This window comes from Glycine max, chromosome 17 (genome assembly GCF_000004515.6).
Source record: "Glycine max cultivar Williams 82 chromosome 17, Glycine_max_v4.0, whole genome shotgun sequence".
Lineage (NCBI taxonomy): Eukaryota > Viridiplantae > Streptophyta > Magnoliopsida > Fabales > Fabaceae > Glycine > Glycine max.
This window is the reverse complement of record NC_038253.2, coordinates 41023797-41047880: the sequence shown is the minus strand read 5'-3', so window position 1 is coordinate 41047880 and position 24084 is coordinate 41023797. Positions and strand designations below refer to the sequence as shown.

Genomic DNA, 24084 nt, shown 5'->3' with positions numbered 1-24084 from the left:
AATAAGAAAAGTTCGCACGCACACATGATAAAAACTACGTGTATTATTTTATAAAATAAATACATATAGCTTGGTATATTTTAATTTTAACAATCTAATTCTGTATTGAGATTTTTTACTTTTATCTTAAACTAGTTAGTTAGCCGTGGCGTCGTATTCGTATTCATGTTTGTTTTAAATAATTTATTATTTGTTTAAAAATAAACCAAAAAACATATAAGAAAAATCAAATATTTGAATATAATCAAACAATAGAAAAATATATTTATATTTTTGAATTTAAAAGGAAATCAACATGAAATTAAATTTTAAAAATAGTGTGTATATATATAGATATAAATAAGTATTTTTTTTATCAAATGTCACCAGGCAAAAATGTCATTATAAGTTTAATTATTTATTAGTTGTTTGAACATGGGTATGAGTTATTATAATTCTCCTATTACATGTTTCCTGTTTATATTATGTGATAAGGAAACATCTAATATTATAGGTTTCTAGTATGATTGTCTCCTTTTAGTGATATTTATAGCGTCTAAAAAAAAAGACAGAACTAAATTAATTTATGATATTATTGATGAAATTATATAAAACTATTTTATGAATATTTGATAACTTAATTTATTTTATATTTATGTTAAAAAATGCTTAACATTAATATTTAATTACTGATCAATAAAAAATTCATTTGTGATGTTATTATCATAGAGTCAAAAGATTATGTAACAAATATATAAATAATTATATAAATATTAATAAAAAAATAATTTATGATTTCATTAATCATAGAGTCAAAAAATATTATTTTGTAATAAAAATATTAACAAATGATATTTAAATATATATTCAGAAAAAGAGTTATGTCCCTTATATCTACTTAAACAAAATTATTTCCTGTGAAGGAAATTTACTGTCTCTATCATAAAAAATGAAAACTAATTTAATTTACAATATTATTAATTAATTAATTTAAAAATATTATGTGATAGAAATATATTTAATAAATAATTTAAAATATATCTTATTATATATTTATATAATTTTTTTTATCATATAAATATTAATTAACTAATTTTTGTATATGAAATTATTAAAAAAAATATAATATTATTTTTGAATAAATAAATTTACTAATTACCCTAATTAATTTTTACCATAAATATTTCAATCTCAAATAAAAATCATTCAACAAAGTTTTTTAAACAATTTCTAAATAAATTAAAATAAATTTATAAAATTTAAAAGTAAAAAAAATATTATTGAGTCACAATGTTGAGTTTTGATAAATGACCAAGATATTCTTCCAATGTATAAGTGTCACAATTTAAGAAAGAAAATTTAAAGGAAAAAAAAACATGTTAAGAAAAAAAAGTAAACAAATTTGAAAGAGAGAGAGAGAGAGAAAAGTTTTAAAAGAGAAAAAGAAATAGAAAAATTTGAAAAAGAAAGAGATAGAAAATGTTGAGTGAAGATTTGATAAATGACCAAAACATCCTTTCAATACATATGTGTCATAATTTAAGAAATAAAACGTAAACAAGGAAAGCATAAAGAAACAAAAAAACATGTAAAGAAAAAAAAAGAGGAGGAAACAAACATTAAAGAGAGAGAAAGAAAAGTTTTAAAAAGAGAGAAAAATATTAAGTGAATATTTGATAAATGATTATAATATCTTTTTCAATGTATAGGTGTCATAATTTAAGAAAGAAAATGCAAAAAGAGAAAAAGAAGAAGAAGGAAACAAATGTTAAAGAGAGAGAGAGAAAAAAGTTTTGAAAAGAAAGAAAGAGAAAAATCTGGAAAAAAAAGAAGAGAGAAAGTGTTTAGTGAACATTTGGTAAATGAAAAAAGTATCCTAATTTATATGTGTCATAATTTAAAGAATAAAACTTAAAAAGAAAACAAAGAGTAAAAAAAAAAGTTAAAGATTGAGTGAGAGAGAGAGAGAAAAAATTGAGTGGAGATTTGATAAATGACCCAAAATATCCTTCTAATATGTATGCTCACAATTTAAGAAAAGTTAAAATTGTATTTTTGATAAGTTAAAGATTAAATAAATTAAACATTAGTTAACGAGAGAGAGACCAATTTTTAAAAGAAAGAAAAAAGAGAAGAGAAAAATCTCAAAAAGAAGGAGAGAAAAAAGATTGAGTGGGGATTTGATAACCGATCAAAATATCTTTTTAATATATAGGTGTCATAATTTAAGAAACGTTAGAATTAATTTTTTGATAAATTAAAGACTAAAGGAAGACAAACGTTGGAGAGAACGAGAAAAAAAGGTTGAATGAGGATGTGTTAAATGATCAAAATATCTTTTAAAATATAAGTGTTACAATTTAATAAAGATTAAAATTATATTTTTGATAGACTAAAGGTTAAAACAAATAAACGTTAAAGAAAGATAAGCTTTGAAAAGAAGGAGAGAGAGAAAAAAAAAAGACTACAGGTTAAAACAAATAAACGTTAAAGAAAGATAAGTTTTGAAAAGAAAGAGAGAGAGAAAAAAAAGAAAAAAAGGTTGAGTGAAGATTTGATAAATGATGAAAATATCTTTTCACTATATAGGTATCACAATTTAAGAAATATTAGAATTGATTTGATAAATTAAAGATTAAAGGAACACAAACGTTAAGAGAGAGGATGTTGAATGAGGATGTGTTAAATGACCAAAATATCTTTTAAAATATAAGTGTCACAATTTAAGAAAGGTTAAAATTATATTTTTGATAGACTAAAGGTTAAAACAAATAACTCTTAAAGAAAGAGAAGTTTTGAAAAGAGAGAGAGAAAAAAAAAGATTGAGTGAGAATTTAATAAATGATCAAAGTATTATTCAATATATATAAATGTGATTTTTTACAATTTAAGAAAGATTAAAATTATATTTTTGATAGACTAAAGATAAAAAAAAACAAATGTTTAAAGAAAAAAAAGTTCTAAAAGAAAAAGAGAAAAATCTCTAAAATAAAGGAAGAGAAAAAATTAAGTAAGAATTTGATAAATGACTAAACTATTCTTTCAATACATATAGGTGTCACGATTTAAAAGATTGAATTATATTTTTTTATAGACTAAAGATTTTATATATAAAATATCAGATAAATCAAAGCACTTTTTAAGAACTATTAATATAGGGGAACGTTTTAAAAAGTTTTTCTTAAATGAGAGCCATTCTAGTAGTTATGATCACTCTCTTTAAGCTACATGGCTTATCATAATCTCATATATATGTATGCGTAAGCGGTTTCTGGTATCTTTCTGTAGTTTTTTCCCTCCTCCGTTTCACATCATTGTTCTGCTTTCATAATATCCAAACAGGAATGGCAGAAGACATCGGCAAAAGCAACCTCGAATCCTCTGCTGCTGCTTCAACAACCTCCCGAGGTTTCTGGCCTTCCGTCTTACGTTGGATCCCCACTTCCTCCGATCACATCATCAATGCTGAAAAACGCCTTCTTTCTCTTGTCAAGTACGCAATTCACTAACCCTATTCTTTCTTATACTACTAGACACCCCATTTTTCTCTTCTGACCATGGATATATATATAAATATATATGATTCACTTGTTTCCACGGTCTTAAACCTTCCAATATCTGTTACTCTGATGTTTTCCTTTTCGTTTTTTGGCAGGACTCCATATGTTCAAGAACAGGTCAATATAGGTTCCGGTCCACCTGATTCCAAAGTTAGATGGTTCCGTTCATCGAGCAATGAACCACGGTTTATTAACACAGTTACGTTTCACAGTAAGGATGATTCTCCTACGCTGGTGATGGTTCATGGATATGCAGCTTCTCAGGGTTTCTTTTTTCGCAATTTTGATGCCCTTGCCTCCCGTTTCAGAGTGATTGCTATTGATCAACTTGGGTGAACTTTGCTTCTCTTCATTCACAATTCCATATTAGTGTTTTGTGAAAACTGATTATTCAATTAGACACTTTTTTTTTTTTGCAGTTGGGGTGGATCTAGCAGGCCTGACTTTACATGCAGAAGCACTGAAGGTCAGAACCAGAGTTGATTCAGAATTGGGAATGTTTAATGTTGTTGCTTAACTTGAATTTACTGTGGCAAAATGCTAAACTTCTTCTTGATATATCAGAAACTGAGGCGTGGTTCGTTGATTCTTTTGAGGAATGGAGAAAGGCCAAAAACCTGAGCAATTTTATACTACTTGGGCATTCTTTTGGTGGTTATGTTGCTTCCAAGTATGCACTTAAGGTGAATTTCTTTCTACATTGCGTTAAAATGACTTTTTTGGTTTTCTTCCTTTTTAGATTGTTGTTCTGATGTAATCTTACAACTTATGTATAGCACCCTGAGCATGTAAAGCACTTGATTCTGGTGGGACCTGCTGGATTTTCATCAGAATCAGAAAGAATTACAAAGTTGTTATCAACATGGAAAGGATCAATCCTGAACCAAATATGGGAATCTAATTTTACACCTCAGAGAATCATCAGGTAGAATTACGGTATCCCTATTTTTTCCATCCTCTTTTATGTATACTTTATCATTTTTCTTAAGCTACAAGGAAACATCATTCAGAAAAAGAAAAATATCGAGACAGTAGGAAATAAAAGACACTCCTTTATTATTTCAGTTCTTTTGCCTACCTTGGTGTACATATGGTTGGTTTTTAATTTTTTTTATTACTGTGTCTGATTATTTGATCACTAGATGCATGAACACCCAAATCTTAAAAATGTTTTCAAATAATGTCAAGTTGTCATTGAGATTGTATTTCATATCTGATGATAATATGCACAATACATTTTACTTACATTTTCAGGTTAATGCTTCTGATTCTTTGTCTTTGTTATCTCTTCTAGTGGCATTGTTACAGAAGTAGACATCAACTATTGACTTGAATTCATATTCTCTATATTGAATGATGGGTGGTGTTAAATATTATCCCTAGGTAATCGATGGAATCATTTTGTATAGAACTTTTTTGCTCAGTCTAGTTACTTTCATATGGAACCTACTTCTGGTGTTGCAAATTGTTGCATTGCAGTATTCCTACCAAATATGTTGGGTGGTTGGTTGCAGACTTGCAGTGAAAGAGGGGGGTTATCTCTGTCTAATATTTTTCCTCATATTTTATGGCAGAGGTTTAGGTCCTTGGGGTCCTGGTATGGTTCGCAAGTATACAAGTGCCAGGTTTGTTACATATACAACTGGGGAAATGCTGGCAGAATCTGAATCGAGTTTACTGACAGGTATGGTTAGCTTGATAACCATCAATACATGGTTTAGCTGTAAGACTACATTTCTTATTTGGAGTACTCATAACAGTATATTTCCTTGTCTTGGTTTTTTTGCTGTTACAGATTATGTTTACCATACTTTAGCAGCCAAAGCCAGTGGCGAGCTGTGCTTAAAATATATATTTTCATTTGGAGCACTCCCGAGGTCACCTCTACTTCACAGGTTTGGTGATCATCTTCCTGCTATGTTGATTATTGAATTAACATTACATTTCTGCACTTCTACATCAAAATACAATATGTCTTTTAACTGGATGGTTGTTATTAGTAAATCAATGTTATTCAGAAAGCATTTGTGGGTTGATTCAATATGGAACTCCTGTAAGAAATTGTAAACCAGGCTATGAGGTTTGAAAATCCCATGTAAACATCCAAAATTTTGAACTTGTAAAAGTTTTACCACATAATTTTCTACTGCTGTGCCATATGACCATGTGCTTTAGCCGAGGTCGTGTCAAGACTTTAATTTCTCTATAGCTTCAAATTAACAACTCCTCTTATACTTGAGTTATTACGTGTACTCTTGACTTGATGTGATGTTTTTAGCCTCCATTTCTCTCTGCTTTCACAGTGCATCAGAGTGGAAGGTGCCCACCACCTTCATATATGGTTTTCAGGACTGGATGAATTATGAAGGTGCGCAAGAAGCTCGCAAACAAATGAATGTTCCATGTGAAATCCTTAGGGTTCCCCAGGTATCTCACTTTCTCCATTTTCCCAAACAGTGAAGCAACTTGAATATGAATATTATTTGGACTAACAAACTTCATTTACTTGTTGCAGGCCGGGCACTTTGTGTTCATTGACAACCCAAGTGGCTTCCATTCAGCAGTGTTTTATGCCTGTAGAAGGTTTCTTAGGCCTGATCAAGACACTGAATCCCTTCCTGAAGGGCTAACCTCTGCATAGAGTATAATCTTGTGTAGTGCTGTCTATGAGCATGATTAAAATTAAATTCCTTTAATTCAAGCCATGTCCTATTCATGCTTAAATGGAAATTTACAGTTGCAAGGGCAATTCAAAAAATAATGATGTGTAAAATATTTTTCATTACTGAAACATGTGCTCACTATAACTGGCTATTAGGTTGTTTATTTATTGTGTTATCAATAGAAATTTAGAATCAACTATGATATAAATACAATTATACAAACTCAGTGTTTACATATATACACTTATTTTTTTATGATCTCAATTGTTTTGTTGAAGAATAAGAAAAGAGAAAGAAAAAAAAAAAAACGACATTTAAATCTCATAATGTAACATAGTTGAGAGAATTTCGTTATTTTTTTTTTCTCTTTTTCACAATTTTCTTAGCTGGTTTGAAGAGGTATCGCATTTTTTTTCTTCTTTTTCCTCTCTTGTTAAGAGTTCTAACAATAATGACAACAACAACAACGCCTTATCCCACTAGGTGGGGTCGGTTACATGGATCAACTTCCGCCATAATATTCTATCAAGTACCATACTTCTATCCAAATCATTAAGGTTCCAAATGAAAAAAATAAAATAATTTGAGAAATCTTGTAGCATGGTTGGTATAGATTAATTTTTCTCCAAAAATAAATAATTTTTAAAATAAGTTTAAATAATACGTACGCATTATCTTGGTTGAACCTTTTTTTAATTATTAAAATATCATATCATATAGACAGTGATTATCATATTTATAGACAGCTTTCCCGCACTATTTACCCTCACTCTAGTCTAGAGTCGAGAGGAGTATTTAATTTATATTAGAAAATAAAATAAATAATTTTAATTATTGACAAAAACATTAAACCGAAACCCAACGCATATATCAGCAGTCAGCACGTGGAAGTGCCACTGAAGTTTCTAATTTGACAAGGACGCATCTTAGTGAGGATAACAAATATGACTTTGCAGATTTCTAATTTCTATATTGATAGGCCAAAGCTGCAGCCTGTGGGACACAATTGATAATCTCCATATCCAGTTAAAGGAAAACAAATAAGTAGAATCATGTGCAATTTGGTGTAATTTTACGTTTAAAAATTAATTTTGAGTTCATAATTAATTTTAAATATATTTTTATATATCTAATTTTACATCAAAGATAAATTTAAGATTTGATTCTCGGAAAATTAATCTTGAATTGAAATAATTTTAAATAACTTTTATATTAAATCTAAAATTTTATATTAAATTTTATTTCTAACTTAATTTTATAATAAAGATATTCAAATATAAATTACATCATTTTAAAATTAATTCAATCAAAATTAATTTTACTCAAACAAGTTCAAACACACTTAGATAGATTCAATGGTAAAGTTATTTAAATTTTTTTAATAAAAAAAATTTAATATTCTAACGGCCAAAATCTATAGAGTTTGAAAAATAACTACATACCATTTCAATCTTAGATGAACTCCCGTGACTCAATAGGAGATTCGATTTGTAAAATTTCTCTTTTTTATTTAAATTTTATATATTTTTTTTGTTTTAATCCTTGTATCTTTAGAGGAAAAAAAATCCTAACTAATTTAGAATTTGGTTAAGAAAAATAAAATATGACAAAGAATTATTTTCGTCAAGAATCAAATTCATAATACATTAATCACTTATGCTAAATCACTTGACTCTGATTAAAAATGTATTTACATAATTTCACAAATATGTTTTGAAAATTAATTCTCATTAAAAATATTTTTGAAAAAAGAAATACAAAGATTAAAAAAGAGATGCTAAGAGAAAAAAAAAGTGTGAATAAAATCCCAAAATATAAAAATACTACTAACTAGTACCTTTAAAAAATATTAATTGTACGCAGCTTTTATTTGAAAAAGTGATAACACATTTTTCAGTAATTAATCTGTAGTCCAACAAGTAAAAATGTTCTACTTATTAATTATTTAACCATGGATTTAGAAAGAGTAAAGATTATTCAAACCTACAATTACAATATTAAGTGGATACAAGATCGGAACTTAAATCTACTAAGTGAATTTGATTAGCTAAAAATTAAAAGATTGGACAAGATAAAAATATTTATCTAATATTTGATTTAAAAAATAACTGAAAGATAATATAAAATAAAGAATGATGAATTGGACAAATAAAAAAAAAAAACTTGTAACTCACTCCGTATAACTTTTTGTCCATTGTCTAACCAAAATAAAAATATATAGTATATTTATTTTCTGACTTTTCATTATCCCACTTCATTTTTCTTTTTTCATATGTGTCTCATTCTCTAAACTTTCCTCTCCAAACGATCGTATCTTGGTTGCCAGTGAGGACCAACTTGGCCGTCGGCATGGGCACCTTGGTTGTGGGCGAGGACCGCATGGACTGCTGTTGTTTCCTTTTTGTTCATTATTTCTTTCCTTCTATTGTTAATTTATTTAAATATTTACATGGTCATCTTCCTCCTTCTCGTTGTTTTTTTTTTCTTTTGGCCAACTTTGGCGAGGCCATGTTGTGTTGCCGCCATCGTCACCGTGACCTTGTGGCAACCTCACACCACCAGGCCCTATGCCCGGTGGGCCACGCGTCCTCTGTAGAGGTGCCTCTCATCTGTTGCATCATCAATGTGCTATTAATGCACATAGAATTTTATTGTAAAATTTACATTAATTTGTCCAATATAAAAGCACATCAAACAAGATACAATACAAAATTATTTATATTGGACATCGACTACCAAAAAAATAACATACAATATAAAAAGTTATCTTGTGACCCAGCTACTTCAGTATTATTTTGTTTATCGTGTCTTTTTAGCAATTCAAACGTATCACATTAACCATCAAACTCAGTGTGTTCCAATACTCGACGATTATGGTATTAACTGAAAAATAAACAAGAACAAAATTGGGTCAATCGGTGATATTTTATTTTCATTTCCAACTTTTACTGATTAGTGAAGATTATTTATTAACTTTACTGATAACTGAGCTCTATTAAAAATCTGATTTATCATTTTTAATTGAGTTTTCATTTCAATTATATTTTTTTATATTTAAATTTAATACCTTACTAAAAAAATTAAATTTAATATGACTTCAACTAATGACTTAAAGTTTCAATTACATTTATTTATTCGATTTCCATAAAATCTTCCCATATACTTTGTAAGAATATAAATATAAAATAGTGAATCCTATAAACCTTTTCATTGCGATACGATAGTGTTAGTGTAGCAGCAGGGTTTAAGTTAAGTTCAATGGAAACGGTGCTCCCTCGCGCTGGCCTCGCTTTCTGCACTCCGCACCCAACAACGACACTACAACGTTTCACAAAACCTAACAAACTCCTCCGTTCATCCTCCCGCGGCGGCGCTTCCTTATCCGCCACCAGCAAATGGGCGGAGCGCCTCATTGCCGATTTCCAATTCCTCGGCGACGCCGCCACTTCCACCGTCACTCTCAGCCCCTCCTCCGTCCCTCCCAGCCTCGACCCTCCGGAGCGCTACGTCTCCATCCCTCTCGACCTGTACCGAGTCCTCGGCGCCGAATTACATTTCCTCGGCGACGGCATTCGCAGGGCCTACGAGGCCAAGTTCTCGAAGCCTCCTCAGTACGCCTTCAGCAACGACGCTTTAATCAGCCGCCGCCAAATCCTCCAAGCCGCCTGCGAAACCCTAGCGGACCCTGCTTCTAGAAGAGAGTACAATCAAGGCCTCGTCGACGACCACGAAGACGCCGCCATTCTCACTCAAATCCCTTTCGACAAAGTATAATTCACTCTATGGCGAATTCGATCTCTAACTGTTTTATTGTGCAATTCGTGTCGTTTAGAGAAATGTTGTTGTGGCAGCAATGCATTATAGTTCAATTGTACAATTAGAATAGTGCAGGATCAAATTGGCGGAAAAAAAAAGAATAATATGTCGATAGTAGGAACTAAAAGTGTAATTAATTAAGGCTTCTATTTTCTATTCCTTTTTCTTAATGGAACGTAGTTTGATTTCTGATTGGTTTCATTGGTGACTGAAATGGTTGGTTGGTAGGTTCCTGGAGCGTTGTGTGTGTTGCAGGAAGCTGGAGAGACAGAGCTTGTGCTTGAGATTGGGCAGGGTTTGCTTAGGGAGAGGTTGCCAAAGACGTTTAAGCAGGATGTTGTGTTGGCTATGGCGCTTGCTTTTGTTGATGTGTCAAGGGATGCTATGGCTTTGTCCCCACCGGATTTCATTGCGGCCTGTGAGATGCTCGAGAGGGCGTTGAAGCTTTTGCTGGTGATTCACACTCTTATATGCTCCGTTTGTTCCTTTAAACACAATATAAGTAATTAATAGAATAAATAATATATGCACTGATGGTGTAAGGATTTTTTTACATTGTCATTGAATCACAAACCACCATATAAAGTAAATTTGTTGACTTTTCTAATAACTATTTAAAAGTCAAACCTAGGATGATTACTAATTGGTTGACATTGTACACTTTTACAACTGCGCATGCTTATTGAAATCTTTTAGGTGTTGTGATTTTGCTGGACATAAACACTTTTTACTTCTGCCCTCTGCCATGTATGGCTGTGCCTGAATAACCAATTCATCATAAACTCATACCAAATAGTTGTTCTGAAATTAAAATTATTTTTTAACTTCTTGATATGCCATTTATAAGGCAATGTGTTAACACATAATGTGTATATAATATATCTTGAAAATTTCTATGTTGTAGTTGCATTGCAATTGCTGTACAATAACCTACCTGATCATGTAGGAAGAAGGAGCAACCAGCCTAGCTCCAGATTTACAAGCACAAATAGATGAGACGCTAGAAGAGATAACCCCACATTGTGTTTTGGAACTTTTAGCCTTGCCTCTTGATGATGAACATCGAGCACGGCGTGGGGAAGGTCTTCTTGGTGTCCGTAACATTTTGTGGGCTGTTGGAGGAGGGGGTGCAGCAGCATTTGCTGGGGGTTTCACCCGTGAAGACTTCATGAATGAGTCATTCTTACACATGACAGCGGCTGAACAGGTGTCCATAAACATTTTTTACATATTTTTCTTTTTACTTTCATGTTTATTTATAAAGAGTTTTCATTTATCATTTTCTTCTTACCCTCAATCTTCTTTTGAAGGTTGAACTTTTTGTAGCCACACCAAGTAATATTCCAGCTGAAAGTTTCGAAGCATATGGAGTTGCACTTGCACTGGTTGCACAAGCTTTTGTGGGTAAAAAGCCGCATCTTATTCAAGATGCTGATAACTTGTTCCAACAACTTCAACAGACTAAGATTACAGCTGTGAGGAATGCTCCCTCTGTTTATATTCCCAAGGAGATTAGAGAGATTGATTTTGCTTTAGAAAGGGGTCTCTGTGCACTGCTTGTTGGGGAGCTGGATCAATGTCGGTCATGGTTAGGACTAGATACTGATAGCTCTCCTTATAGAAACCCATCTATTATAGAATTTATTATGGAAAATGAAAAAGGTGATGAGGACAGTGATCTTCCTGGACTCTGTAAATTGTTAGAGACATGGCTGATGGAGGTGGTTTTTCCTAGGTTTAGAGATACAAAAGAAACAAGATTCAAGCTTGGAGATTACTATGATGACTCAACAGTGCTGAGATATCTAGAGAGGCTGGAGGGTGGTAGCCATTCACCCTTAGCTGCTGCTGCAGCCATAGTAAAAATCGGAGCCGAGGCTACTGCTGTCATTAGCCAGGTCCAGGCTAGTGTAATGAATGCATTGAAAAAGGTATTTCCTGTTGGTTCTGAAGATCAAATTGTGAAACATCAAGTAAATGGTGTGAATGAGGATTTTGGCTTTTCTGAAAGTGAGAATCCTGTGATATTATCAGATCAGGATTCTTCGGTCAATGCTGAGGTTTCTGGAATAAAAAATACTACTGAGACAAGTGAAGGTGAATTTATTACTGAAGAAATTAAAAATGCAAGTGTGCAGATCATGTGTGCTGGTGTTGTAATTGGACTGGTAACTTTGGTTGGTTTGAAGTTTTTACCTTCTAGGAATGGCTTGCCCATGCTTTGTAAAACGACTGGTTCAGCAATGGCATCGGATACTATCAACTTAGGTATGGTTTTTGGAGACATCTGCAATTTGGAAGATTAGTACATATATTTCATTATAGATGATCTGAATGATTCATTTGCTGCAAATCTATAATTAGGTTTTACAAGTTCATAGCGTAAATTCCATGCATTAAATTGTTCATTACTGCACAGGTTCCTTGGGAGATGAAGAAAAAGTAGAGCAGCTACCAAAAATGGATGCAAGGGTTGCTGAGGCTCTAGTTCGCAAGTGGCAAAGTGTAAAATCCGAAGCTTTTGGACCTGATCATTGCATGGGAAGGTTACATGAGGTAAGGAATTTGAGTGGTCTGCATAAAAATGGAGATGATAACTTTTAAAAAAATAAGCTTGAGTATGATCCATAAACTGATTTCCCTCCCACGGTTATGTTAAATATGGAAATTATGCAATTATGCGTCTTGTGCAATTACTTTCTTTATGGTGTTTATTGTTTTTTTTATTTGAAATCCCAATCTGATAAGATGTGATACCATACCATTTAGGCCATGCTTTTGGAGTTTTGGAAAGCAGGGATTGTGAGTAGCTGTAAGCACTTTTATATATTTTTTTTCTAGTGAAAACTGACTATTGCACAATCTTTATAATAAACCAACTCATTTACATGATAGGGGTTCCAGCCCCCTCCATTGCAACATTCGCTTGCTCTTTGACTGGCAACAGTCTTGACATGAGGCAGTTATGCAGTGAATTATCATATTTCTGTGTATGAAGTTTTTCTGAAAGTTAAGACCTGGTAGGTTTTGGACGGTGAGATGTTGAAGATATGGACAGATCGTGCTGGTGAGATTGCAGAGCGTGGTTGGTCCTACGACTACACCTTGGAAGACCTCAACATCGATAGTGTGACCATCTCACAGAATGGGCGCCGTGCAGTGGTGGAAACAACTCTCAAAGAGTCTATTCACCTGAATGCCATAGGTCATCCACAACATGATGCTTCTAACAGCAGAACCTACACAACAAGATATGAGATGTCTTTTACAGGTCCAGGGTGGAAAATTGTTGAAGGAGCTGTCCTTGAGTCCTAAGTAGATTATGTAACTCGTATGTATATCAGGTTATCCCACTTCTGATCACCCTACAACCACTGCCTATATGTGTTTTTTTTTTTTTGGTATAAACGTTGTGCACTTTTCAAGCACGTACAACAGTCAAGCTGTAAATACTCGCGGTGTTTGTCGTTACGATTATCCAGTTAGGATGTCAAACCCCCTTTTTTACTTGCCTTTGTTTGGAAGGGAGGCTGAAATGAAATGAAATGAGATAAAATGAATAGGAAATTTAGTATTGTCCATGTTTAGATAATTACCAAATGAATAAATCTTTAGTTCGAGATTGTAATTAACCACTTTAATGTCTAATTCTATTAAAATTTAACTAAAGTCCTTCACTGTGGAAATTATTAGCTAAGCTTCCATGTTTGAAGATTATTAGTTAGGTGTTATTCCTTTTCTGAATATAGATTACCTGTGTCCTATACAAAAAATAATTATGCTCGAAGGACTATTATACACATCAAAGATTTAAATATTTAACACACGGTTTAAATTTGAGACTATTAGTTAAATTGTAAGAATTCCGTGTCAATTCAATTGATAACACACTTAGTAATAACTGTTAGACGGTCTAAACCAATGACAAATGGGAAATGGATCCTCTATTGTGACATTATCAGTGCAAAAGATCCTAGCCCTTCAATTAATTTTATCAGTTTACTATATTTTTGCAATAAAGGTGAGATTTTAACACGACCGTCTTCTCCACATGAGAGGATCCATTCCTGAAGAACTACTTTCTACTAAGTTGTTATCCAGTTGGTTATCGAGTTATCAACTTTCATTTTGGAACGTTGTCTTGAAGCTTGTCGGGTCCATATTGGGTCAAGTTATTGATCGGTAAGAAACTTCATTTTTCCACTACAAAAACAGTCATTGTTAACTGAGAGGAAATACCAAAATGCTTCTAAAGAATAATTATTTTTATCTGTGAGAATAAAGATAATACCAAAAAATTTATAATAATTCACACATTTTATTTAACCAAGTACTCCCTTAACCTCTAAGGAATAGTTAAACATATATTCTCCTTTTGATATTAGATTGCTTCGGGTTCTACTACGTGGTTACAGGGTCTTATTGGGGGCTGGGTGCTTGAAGCTTACTGGTCGAGACTTTTAATTGTACTCCCAAATTGAGGCTAAAGATCCTTAACCTTGGTATCTAAAGCGAGTTAGGAGCGAATTGTTTCCAAAACTCTTGTTTATACATATATTTAGATTTACCGCCATTTCTTTACAATATTGTGTTCGAAAATCGATAAGCAAACGATTCATCATGGATATTTTTATCAGGAATGAATTCTGAATTCTGATCCCTGAATGAATATTGTAGGAATACAAGGTGCTTACATACATTTGATAGATATAGACATATAGTTGTATAGATATAGCTTTGATCATATTTGATATGAAACTTTCAAAAGATGATCGTAGTTACTACTTTGATGCATCGATCATATGGATATACCAAGAAATTCGTTATACTTGGTTACCTTGATATAATGGATATCACGTGAACGGTCGGAGGCACGAAGCATGTATTTTGCAATAATGGTATATGCAGATCGAATATCTTTTGATATACGTTCCCCGGAATCGTAGGCTTAAAGGCCAAGCAAGCACTATAGCAGGACAAAGGGTAGCACGTACATTGATGGTGCATGATAAGTCGATGAGGGTCCATATATATTGTTATATCCAAGTCCTTTTTGTCGTTTGCACATGATGCATGGATATTCTATTGGCCAAAATTCCCTAATATTATGCTTGAAGACTATAAATAATGATGTCACATAAACTAAATACCTTAAAATTAAATGGGATCAGATTGGCTACACTGTGAATCCAATTATGTTTTGTATTCCATTACGTACCTATAACTTGTTTGGTTGAATGAATTGAACATAATTTAGAACTTTCTCAGGGTCGTTTCCACTTTATTTGAACTCCCCTTTTTATTAAACCGGAAATTAGATCGTTTCCACAATAATATTACTGCAAAAGTTTAATTATGCTAATGAAAAACAAGCAATCTAGCGCTGCATTTTCTGTTTGATATTCCTTTTTTCTATAATAATTGTAGTACTTTTATAATCTCAACTGCTACAATTATTAATATTGTAAAGTTTTTGTTATATATAGAAAATAGATATAGCTTTGATCATATATTTGACGAAACTTTCAAAAGTGTCTTCTTAAAGCTGTTAATAAAGATCTGTTAAGCATTGTAATGCATCTTTTGAGGAAATTCGAACAATCTCTATCACCCCATTGGAGAATGGGGCAGGAGTGGCAGCCAAGCAAAGAGAACAAGTGTTTGAAACAACTCATTGCTACGATATTTTCCCTGTGGGGACAAAGTGAAGGCTAAGGCATCTCAATTTTTACTACCTAAAAGTGTTTTTGGAATATTTTATACGAAGATCCGGTCAAGTGGGGACCTGTTGATGGAAAAGCATATATTGAACAGTCACAAATGCTTCACATTAAACATTCCTTTTTCTCTCTATAGCGTGTCAAAAAGATGGTGGCCTTGAGAAATTTTCGGGTTCTATGCTTAATCCTTGTGGTGACAATTGTTGAGCTTAGAGGTGAAGAGCTGAAAAATGTCACAGATCGTAGTCAAGGCAATGACACTTTAGCAAGTCTCTCACATCAAGGTGAAAGGAATGGATTAAAAGGAAAACATAATCTTTCCTTGAATGAAGTTTTGTTCAACACAAGCAAAGATAGTTGGTATTATAGAGGAGGTGGTGGTGGTGGAGGAGGAGGAGGAGGGTTTAGATGGGGATGGGGCGGTGGGGGAGGGGGTGGCGGTGGCGGTGGTGGAGGAGGGAGTGGATGGGGATGGGGTGGTGGAGGTGGTGGATGGTGGAAATGGGGGTGTAGAAGGGAAGCAAGACATGGCAAAGGGAAACAAAGAGTGAGGCATTATCACACATCAAATAATGAAGACTATAGGATGGGGGAGTATGCACAATGCATGGCAAGAACAAGGTGCCGAGGCTTGAGGCTGGATTGTCCTCTTCACTGTGGTGGACCTTGTTTCTATGATTGCCACCATATGTGCAAGGCTCATTGTCGTTGACCCTGAAATCTTCTCAAGCTAATTCGTCAAAATTTTTATTCTTATTGATGATTTAATGTTGACTCATCCAAAATTACGGTTTGGATCAAAATCAGTACCATGCATTAATTGCATTTCTTAGGTAGGGAATTACGTTGACACTGATTTGAGAGTGTGGTTTGATCACTATGGCACTATTTGTATGTGTTGCTTTTTCCATTTTAGTTCATCTAACATTAGATTGTTGTTAACGAGGGATGAACTCCCTACCACATGTATTCATGCTTGTTTTAGTGAGTAGGTGGCCATCCATACTTATGATTTGCATTTGTGACGAGTAATTAGTAATCAATAGTAATATAGAACCTGTGTGACCATCCATCTCCATGTATCGATTTTAAGAACAATACCAACTCATCTAAATTTTAAGATGGTGTCAAAAAACTTATGCAAGTGATTGTTGTTGGGCCTATTTGCTATTTGTCATTAAATCACCTTGCGGTTGTTCAGTTTTGTAAAGCTCATGCTCAAAATGCAAGTCTTTGACGTGACAGATGTGTGTTGTAAATTTCACATCGTCTAGAGACATAACTAAATAGTATATATAAGTAGGAGTCTACCAAAAAAACAACTAAAGTTTGATGTAAAAAAGCTCAAGCCTTGAAACTAAATTAAAAAATAACATTACAAAAACTTTTGGCCATGGCAGAGGCAATGCAAGATGGTGCATCTTCTAGAGCCAAACATTATCAGGATATTGCTGCATGCAAATTTGGCTAAAATTAAAGATGTGCTGCATCATAAAAAAAAGAAGAAGATGCGCTGCATGATGATGATTACGTATTACATCTACATGCAAATTTGGTTAAATGACATACTAAGTAAACTGGTTTTGCATGAGATTGCAGTCTCGAGTTACCATACTAAGGTGTGAAAGAGAATCTGAATTCTTGTTTATTGTGTTGTGACCAACTCTAGGCAGTCAATTTCGGCCATCAGATTGTGAAATGAGAGATCTTAAACAAAAATGAGGCTCATTCTCATACCAATTAATTGCTTCGGTAAGCCTGCAGGTGACAATTGATTTTCCACGTACCAACAAGAACTTGCCTATTTGTATCTTTGATCAAATAAACTAGGTCCCTCCGATGACGATGACTCTTATGGGTCTATCCCTATACTTTAGGAACCTTAAGATTCTGAATTCTAAATCCTAAGGGACCTTAACAAAAATTCTTTGGCCCGTGTGAAATCCATATTTCAATTGTCTCTTCTTCTTGGTAAATATATATTATCTTTTTTGAGATATCTATTCAGCATCCATTTTTGACATTCATAGGTTATACAATTTTGTTTTCTGATCATGATATTAGTATAAAGTAATTTTTATTGAAAGAAATGATTAATCTTTATTGTGAGCACATGTAAGATGAATATTCTTCTTTTAACATGATTTATTTTATATTCAAGGACCAATTAAGATTTGAACTTTAAATCAATTGATTAAGAGACACTAAATCAAACATATTGCTACATAATCGTCTTAATGTGCAACCATATTGTTTGAGCTAAGGTTGATTAAATTAGTCAACTAAGTTTTTTTTTTTTTTTACTTGTGATTGGACCAAAAAAATTGAATATAATCCGAATATATCTCATTCTACTTATTTAGGCTATTCTTAATTGCATGAAGAAATTCAATACAACTCTGGGAAAACATCTTATCCTTCAAACATCACGAAGCCAACCTATCCTTGTGGCTCCTCTATTGCTCCGGGACTGGGAATGTTGCTAAACTGATTCATGGATTTGTAGCACCCCTTCCCTTCATGTCACAAATAGAAACAAAATGTTCAGGATAACCAAAATCATAATCTAGACTGGCTTCTCATTTTGTAAAGATGATAAAATCAATATCATGAACATTCAATTTCATATAATTGTAATTAGTCAAAATTGGTTTTTGAGGAAAGCTACAACACGCTCCTTCTAATACATATTTTTTTATTTATTAAAATTGATTGAAAATTATAAAATTAAAGAAGAGAGTCGTTAAATAAGATGTGAAACCTAAAAAAAATATGATTTTTAATAAACTTTAACCAATAATAAAAGTGCGTTAAAAAAATATGTTAATAATATTTCTCTTGATTTTTTATCTTCAAAACTTAAGTATGACTAAAAAAGTAGGATTAATTCGTCTCACACTTTGCCACTTTCACTTCAGACGCAGTGTGTGTACTTAGCTTAGATCTTAAATTTATATAAAGTCTTTTGGGAATCATATTTTCGTTATATCTCTATAAAAAGTTGATAAATCTGCCTTGGGCAATCTAGTTATGCCTATGGTACCCATCCACAGTATTTATTGTCCGGATGCGTACGAGCATAGCACATACATGTCAGACTGTGTCCACATGCAGGGATTAATTTTCTAAAGTCAAGATATATATTTTAGAAAATAAGGTATAACTATATCCATCAATTAAAAAATGTACGATTGAAAGTGTAATAAAGATTTTATAAAAAAAAGAAGATAGCGTACTAAAGTTATTAAAATCTTAATAATTAATTTTTCATCTATAGTTATAAATGAACACATCTTTTTTTTTAAAAAATTATCACATACGTGAATCAATGTGTGAGATTGTTTTGATTTAAATAAAATTATGAATTTGACTATCGTGGTTTAGAACAAAAAACCATCTTTCTTGTGGCATGCACTAATTGGGGTAGTGTCTGTGTGTTTAGTGGGTAAACTGAAAACGAAAATAGAAACTAAAAACATACTTTTGGAGTAGAAGTCATAGCAACTAATTTCCTCTTTTGAAACGGGTGATAGCACAATGATGAAAGGGGTACGGTTGCTCCTACAAATGTATTTTCTATGTTCAGACAAAGCCATATGCCATCCATTCAAACCCTTTTCACCATACATGGCCCTCTCTTCTCCCCTCTGTCCTTGTCTTTTAGCCAATCCCATCACCATCATCATATATATTCATCTGTGCAATCACCCCCTTTTCTCTCATTCATTTCTATCTGCCCAACATCCAACAACCCATCCCCATCCCCATGGCCATGGCCCCCCTCACCAAAAGGGGTACAACTACACTAGTAAAAAACATTTTCCTTGCTGAAAACACTGAGATACCCTCTTCCTGCTCCCCACTGATTTCAAACAATAAAACCCTCAAATGAAATCTCTCCATATATTTAAACTCTCAATAACTAATATATCCCCTAATTAACCTCGAATTATTTTTATACACTGTTAACTGTTCTACATGTAAGTTTGTTAGACTTTTATAGTAGCTCTCTTAAGAAACATATGATTTATTATAAACTTTGATAATATATTAAGCATGTTGAATTTTAATATAACTATGTTAAAAAGTGGAATAAAAATGATTTTTGATTGACTTTGCGTGGAATTTTACTCAACATATCTATTAAGCTCATACTCTGTTGTTTCTCTTCTAAACATGTGTCAAAAAACAACATGCATTTGAAAAGGTTTATATTTACAATCACTAGTAGAAAGGTGCACAAATTTATCAAAACACAGCCCAGTAGGGAAAGAGGGAGGAGAAACAAGAAAAAGGGAAAAAAAAAAAGTCAAACTGAACCAAATTGAAAACATGGGCAGAGTAAACTACAAGCCAGGGTAAGAAAAAGAGAAAAGGGACAAAACAAAACAAAGAGGGTTGTTAATTCTGCCTCAAGAGAATGGAAACTGAGGCTTGTTTGTTTGTTTATTTGTTTCTACCACAGAAATCTGGCTCTCTTGGAATTGGAAGGAGGACTAATCTGTGGAACAGTGAAATTATCATCCTTCAACCTTGATCTGCTGCTACCTTTGATATTGGTCTCACCGTGAACTATCACCCGATCCATTTGTGAAGAACACATAAGAGTTGGTGGCGCTTGAGGAACCCAGATCCCCATGTTCTCGGTTGAGAAAGAACTCAGATGCCCCTCCATTTCACCATCAAACCGTGGCAACACTTCATCATTCTGCAGTTCATCAACTCATTACAAAATATACAAACAACATAAAAATAAAAAATACCCAATTGAATTGGGAGATATAAGATTCATCTAGTGGTGAAAGGATAAGAAAAAGAGGGAGAGATTGCAGGTTCGAATTACCTCGTTAACAAAAACTAAGAACTAACATAACAAAAAAAAAGACACAATTCCATTGATACTTTTGATGTGGTTCGGTGTGTTCTTCTATTAGAATTGGAGTTTCTTTAGGTAATACACATAATAAAGGTTTCGTCAAAGATCAAGATAGATTATTAAGATGAAACTTCAATTATGAGAGAAGAACCATACCAATAATACTTATGGTTATGTATCTAAGTTTTGTAAAAAAAATAAACATAAATTACTTATGATAATTGAAAGAAGAAAGAAAGGAAGAATTTTCAAACCTTACAGAAACCAAAGGGAACAGAATATGAATCAAGAAAGTCTTCAACTTGCCACCCAGGAAGAGTCTCTATCAAATACTCCGATATGCTGCTAGCACTAGTTGAACCAGTTCCTTCAACAGCAACCTTGTTGTTGTTGTTGTTGCTGGTGGTGGTGGTGGTGGTGGAAGATGGAGGTAGTAATGTTGTTTGGTGTGAAAAGTTAAGAAGAGAAGGGTTTGAGTTTGAATCAGAGGTAGTTTCTGACGAACGAAGCATAGCAGAAGCAGAAAGTTTAACACCGGTGAGAAGGAACCTATCGTGCTTAAGGGTGTGTTCGTTGGCAGAGTGAATTGACACGTCACACTCTTTGCAGAGAATCGCTCTGTCTTGCTGACAGAATGTAAAGGCTCTTCTCTCCTACAATACAACACAATCCATGTTCAACAAACACAAAGTAACATATATAAATAGCTGTGAATGTTTTTTTTTTTTGAAGAGAAAGTGGTTGATTGATTTACCTGGCAAATATCGCAGAGAGGGTGTTGTTTAGGAGAAGGGCGGAGAAGAGAGAAGCGTTGGTGTTTGGAGGCGAGTTTGTTGGCATGGTGGACACGGTGGTCGCAGCCGTCGCAGAGGGCGGCTTCATCGGCGGTGCAGAAGACGGAGGCCTCGTGTTTGTTGCAAACGTCGCACTGGATCTTCATTGGTGTGAGTAGCTTGAAGCTTGAGAGGGAGAATAAAGGAAGCGTGGGGGTTGGCCAATGCTCATAAAAAGTGGGAAGTGATTGAGATGGATAAATATGGTCAAATGGTAAAGGAGGAAGCACTACTATGATAAATGAGCCATCCATTCACCACCATCCAAGATCCTTCTTGCTTTTTTCCCCCTAAAAAAAGAAATACTTTTGTTGTAATTATTATCAGTTTTAAGATCGATCACTCTTGATTTTTAGATACCTAAAAAACAGTTTAAGGATAAAAATTTCTATCTACAATTCCCATCCCCGAAATCAAAGAGGGTCATGCCAATAAAAATTTCACTTCACTTTTATATTATGTGTGAAGATATTAATCACATTTTCAAATTTGTGAGAGAAATCGAATTAGGACACGGACATGAACCCTTGCACCACAAAGGAAAGCTGATGAGAATCATGAAACAGGCCAAATACAGTCTAAAGGCCCAAGTGGAGAAGGACGAAGGCCCAAGTGGAGAAGGACAAAGCCCCCGAGTGGAGAAGGATGAAGGCCCAAGTGGAGAAGGATGAAGGCCCAGAGGCAGAGACACTATCAAGACTATTAATTGATGCTGAAGGCCAAGATTAATTTGAAGGCCCATAATAAATATGTTCTTTTTAGTTATAATTTATTTTTATTGTAATTTTGGCCCAAACTGTTTAAAAGGCCCATGTCTATTTTTATCTTTTTGTTTAGCTACACTATAAGTATGGGTTTTTGTTTTGAATAAAAAAACTTTTGGCATTTTGATAAAATTTGGTGAGAGTTTCTCTCTGGGTTCCTTGTTGAACCAATTATCAGACTTATCAAGGTAATCCTTGTGGCGTCTACCCTGACTTATCTTCCTTCACCGGAAGTGGCGTCATCCAAAAACTCTACAGCCTGTATCAAGTGATCCGCCCCGTAAGATTCACATCATCTGGTATCAGAGCTTTGGCTCTTGATACAGGTTCTATCCTATCCTATCCTATCCTATTTTATTTTTTCTTCGTAATTTGTCTAGGTTCGTGTTTTTGTCCTTGTTCTGTTATTTGCGTTCTTGTTTACATCTTGTTTCGTTTTTGTTTGCGTCTTGTGTTCTGTTATTTGCGTTCTTGTTCTTGTCACATCCTTGTTCTTGTTTCTTGTGTCTTTCACACTGTGTCAAAAAAAAAATTGCAAAAAAAAAATTGAAAAAAAAAAGTGGGTGTTTGATCTTTGAACACGAAATTGAGGCATTTAGAGGTGTTTTTTTTTGAATGAAAATCGTGGAACAAATCCCCTTATCTAGATTCTCCTCTGAATTCTGAACGTTTTGATATATAGTGGGCCTCAAACAGACAATCGTAGCAAAAGTTATGAGCATTTGAATTTTAGTTGTCATATCTGTTATCTTATCTGTTATCCTATCTGTTATCTTATTTGTTATCATATCTGTTATCCAAATTAAATCTAATTTGTTATCCCAAATCTGATCTATTATCCAAATCAAATCAAATCAAAAAAAATTATCCAAATCAGATTTGTTATCCAAATCTAATCTGTTATCCAAATCAAATCCAATCTGCTATCCAAATCAAGTCCAAGTTGTTATCCCAAATCAAATCTGTTACTCTGATAATTCTATTGTCTTTCCTTTTATTTTATATTACCTTGTGTGTCTAATTCGGTCTATCCAGGAACTTAAGAGGGAGTGAGTGGTAAAAGGCAAGAGTGAAAACATCACACAAAAGCCTATATTGAGAGCATCAAACACGAGTGAACTACCATTAAAGAGAGAAACACGTGAGTAGAGTGTGGTGAGGTCCTGAATTTTTTTTTAATTTACTGCAAAATTCTTTGTTCCTTAATCATGGCAAGAGCTGGTGACAATGGTGGTGTATATCATCAACTGGATGAATCTCAACGCTTATTTCTGGACGCGTGGACTACACAAATGCAACGTTTGTTGACCAAATCTTCCTTGTTTACTCTTAAACCTCTATCCCCTAGAGAAGTGTGTGATGACCAAATCAGAATGAGAGAAAAGAGAGAACAAGAGAAAGAAAATAGTGAGGCTCCACAAAGGAATATGAAAAAGAAGAGTGATACACCCGAGGAAAAGAGTGATACACAAAAGAGAGAGAGTGATAATTCTAATCAGTTAACTATTTATGTTTCTCCTAGTGTTCAACCCTTATTGCAGGAATTTAAAGATGTCTTTTCCAAGGAGATTCCTCATGGACTGCCACCTTCAAGAAGCATAGAACATCAAGTTGATCTCCTTCTAGAAGCTTCATTGCCTAACAAGCCAACTTACAACAGCAAGCCCCAAGAGACTCAGCATAAGGATGCACAGACCAAAGTTGCGTATGTAAAAAAATTGTATGACCAAGTGAAGGTGCAAATTGCAAAGAAGAATGAAAGCTATGCCAAGCAAGCCCAAAAGAAAAGGAAGGAAGTGGTACTTGAACCCGGTGATGATCTTGGACATTTGAGGACAAATGTTTTCCAAGAAGGAGGGAATGATGAGAATCA

The 24084-nt window shown here is 33.4% G+C and overlaps 4 protein-coding genes across 6 annotated transcripts; 3 read left to right on the top strand and 1 right to left on the bottom strand.

Annotated features, from left to right (window-relative positions):
• The first annotated feature begins 3166 nt into the window (after positions 1 to 3166).
• On the top strand, positions 3167 to 6438 carry LOC100808362 (probable 1-acylglycerol-3-phosphate O-acyltransferase). The gene is made up of 9 exons (XM_003550361.5): positions 3167 to 3472; positions 3635 to 3871; positions 3959 to 4005; positions 4104 to 4222; positions 4316 to 4464; positions 5114 to 5223; positions 5335 to 5434; positions 5843 to 5966; positions 6055 to 6438. Exons 1-9 carry the CDS (start codon positions 3324 to 3326, stop codon positions 6178 to 6180), a joined length of 1161 nt encoding a protein of 386 aa, XP_003550409.1. The 5' UTR covers positions 3167 to 3323; the 3' UTR covers positions 6181 to 6438.
• Positions 6439 to 9417: 2979 nt separating this feature from the next.
• LOC100778956 (protein ACCUMULATION AND REPLICATION OF CHLOROPLASTS 6, chloroplastic) lies at positions 9418 to 13585 on the top strand. Of its 3 annotated transcripts, none has more exons than XM_006601268.4 (7): positions 9418 to 9970; positions 10247 to 10471; positions 10965 to 11225; positions 11329 to 12286; positions 12438 to 12574; positions 12788 to 12830; positions 13043 to 13201. In XM_006601268.4, the coding sequence occupies exons 1-7, from the start codon at positions 9461 to 9463 to the stop codon at positions 13054 to 13056; spliced, it is 2148 nt and encodes a 715-aa protein (XP_006601331.1). In that variant the 5' UTR covers positions 9418 to 9460; the 3' UTR covers positions 13057 to 13201. The 3 variants fall into 3 exon arrangements, with proteins under 3 accessions (XP_006601331.1, XP_006601329.1, XP_003549451.1); XM_006601266.4 differs by having other exon boundaries at positions 12914 to 13049; XM_003549403.5 differs by lacking the exon at positions 12788 to 12830 and having other exon boundaries at positions 13043 to 13585.
• Positions 13586 to 15856: 2271 nt separating this feature from the next.
• On the top strand, positions 15857 to 16891 carry LOC100778417 (late embryogenesis abundant protein M17). Its single transcript, XM_003549402.4, has one exon. The coding sequence runs from the start codon at positions 15887 to 15889 to the stop codon at positions 16448 to 16450; it is 564 nt and encodes a 187-aa protein (XP_003549450.1). The 5' UTR covers positions 15857 to 15886; the 3' UTR covers positions 16451 to 16891.
• A 3026-nt stretch (positions 16892 to 19917) lies between these two features.
• On the bottom strand, positions 19918 to 21867 carry LOC100807827 (B-box zinc finger protein 20). Its single transcript, XM_003550360.5, has 3 exons — positions 21369 to 21867; positions 20869 to 21267; positions 19918 to 20446 (listed from the first exon to the last, which is right to left on the bottom strand). Exons 1-3 carry the CDS (start codon positions 21699 to 21701, stop codon positions 20195 to 20197), a joined length of 984 nt encoding a protein of 327 aa, XP_003550408.2. The 5' UTR covers positions 21702 to 21867; the 3' UTR covers positions 19918 to 20194.
• Positions 21868 to 24084: the final 2217 nt, after the last annotated feature.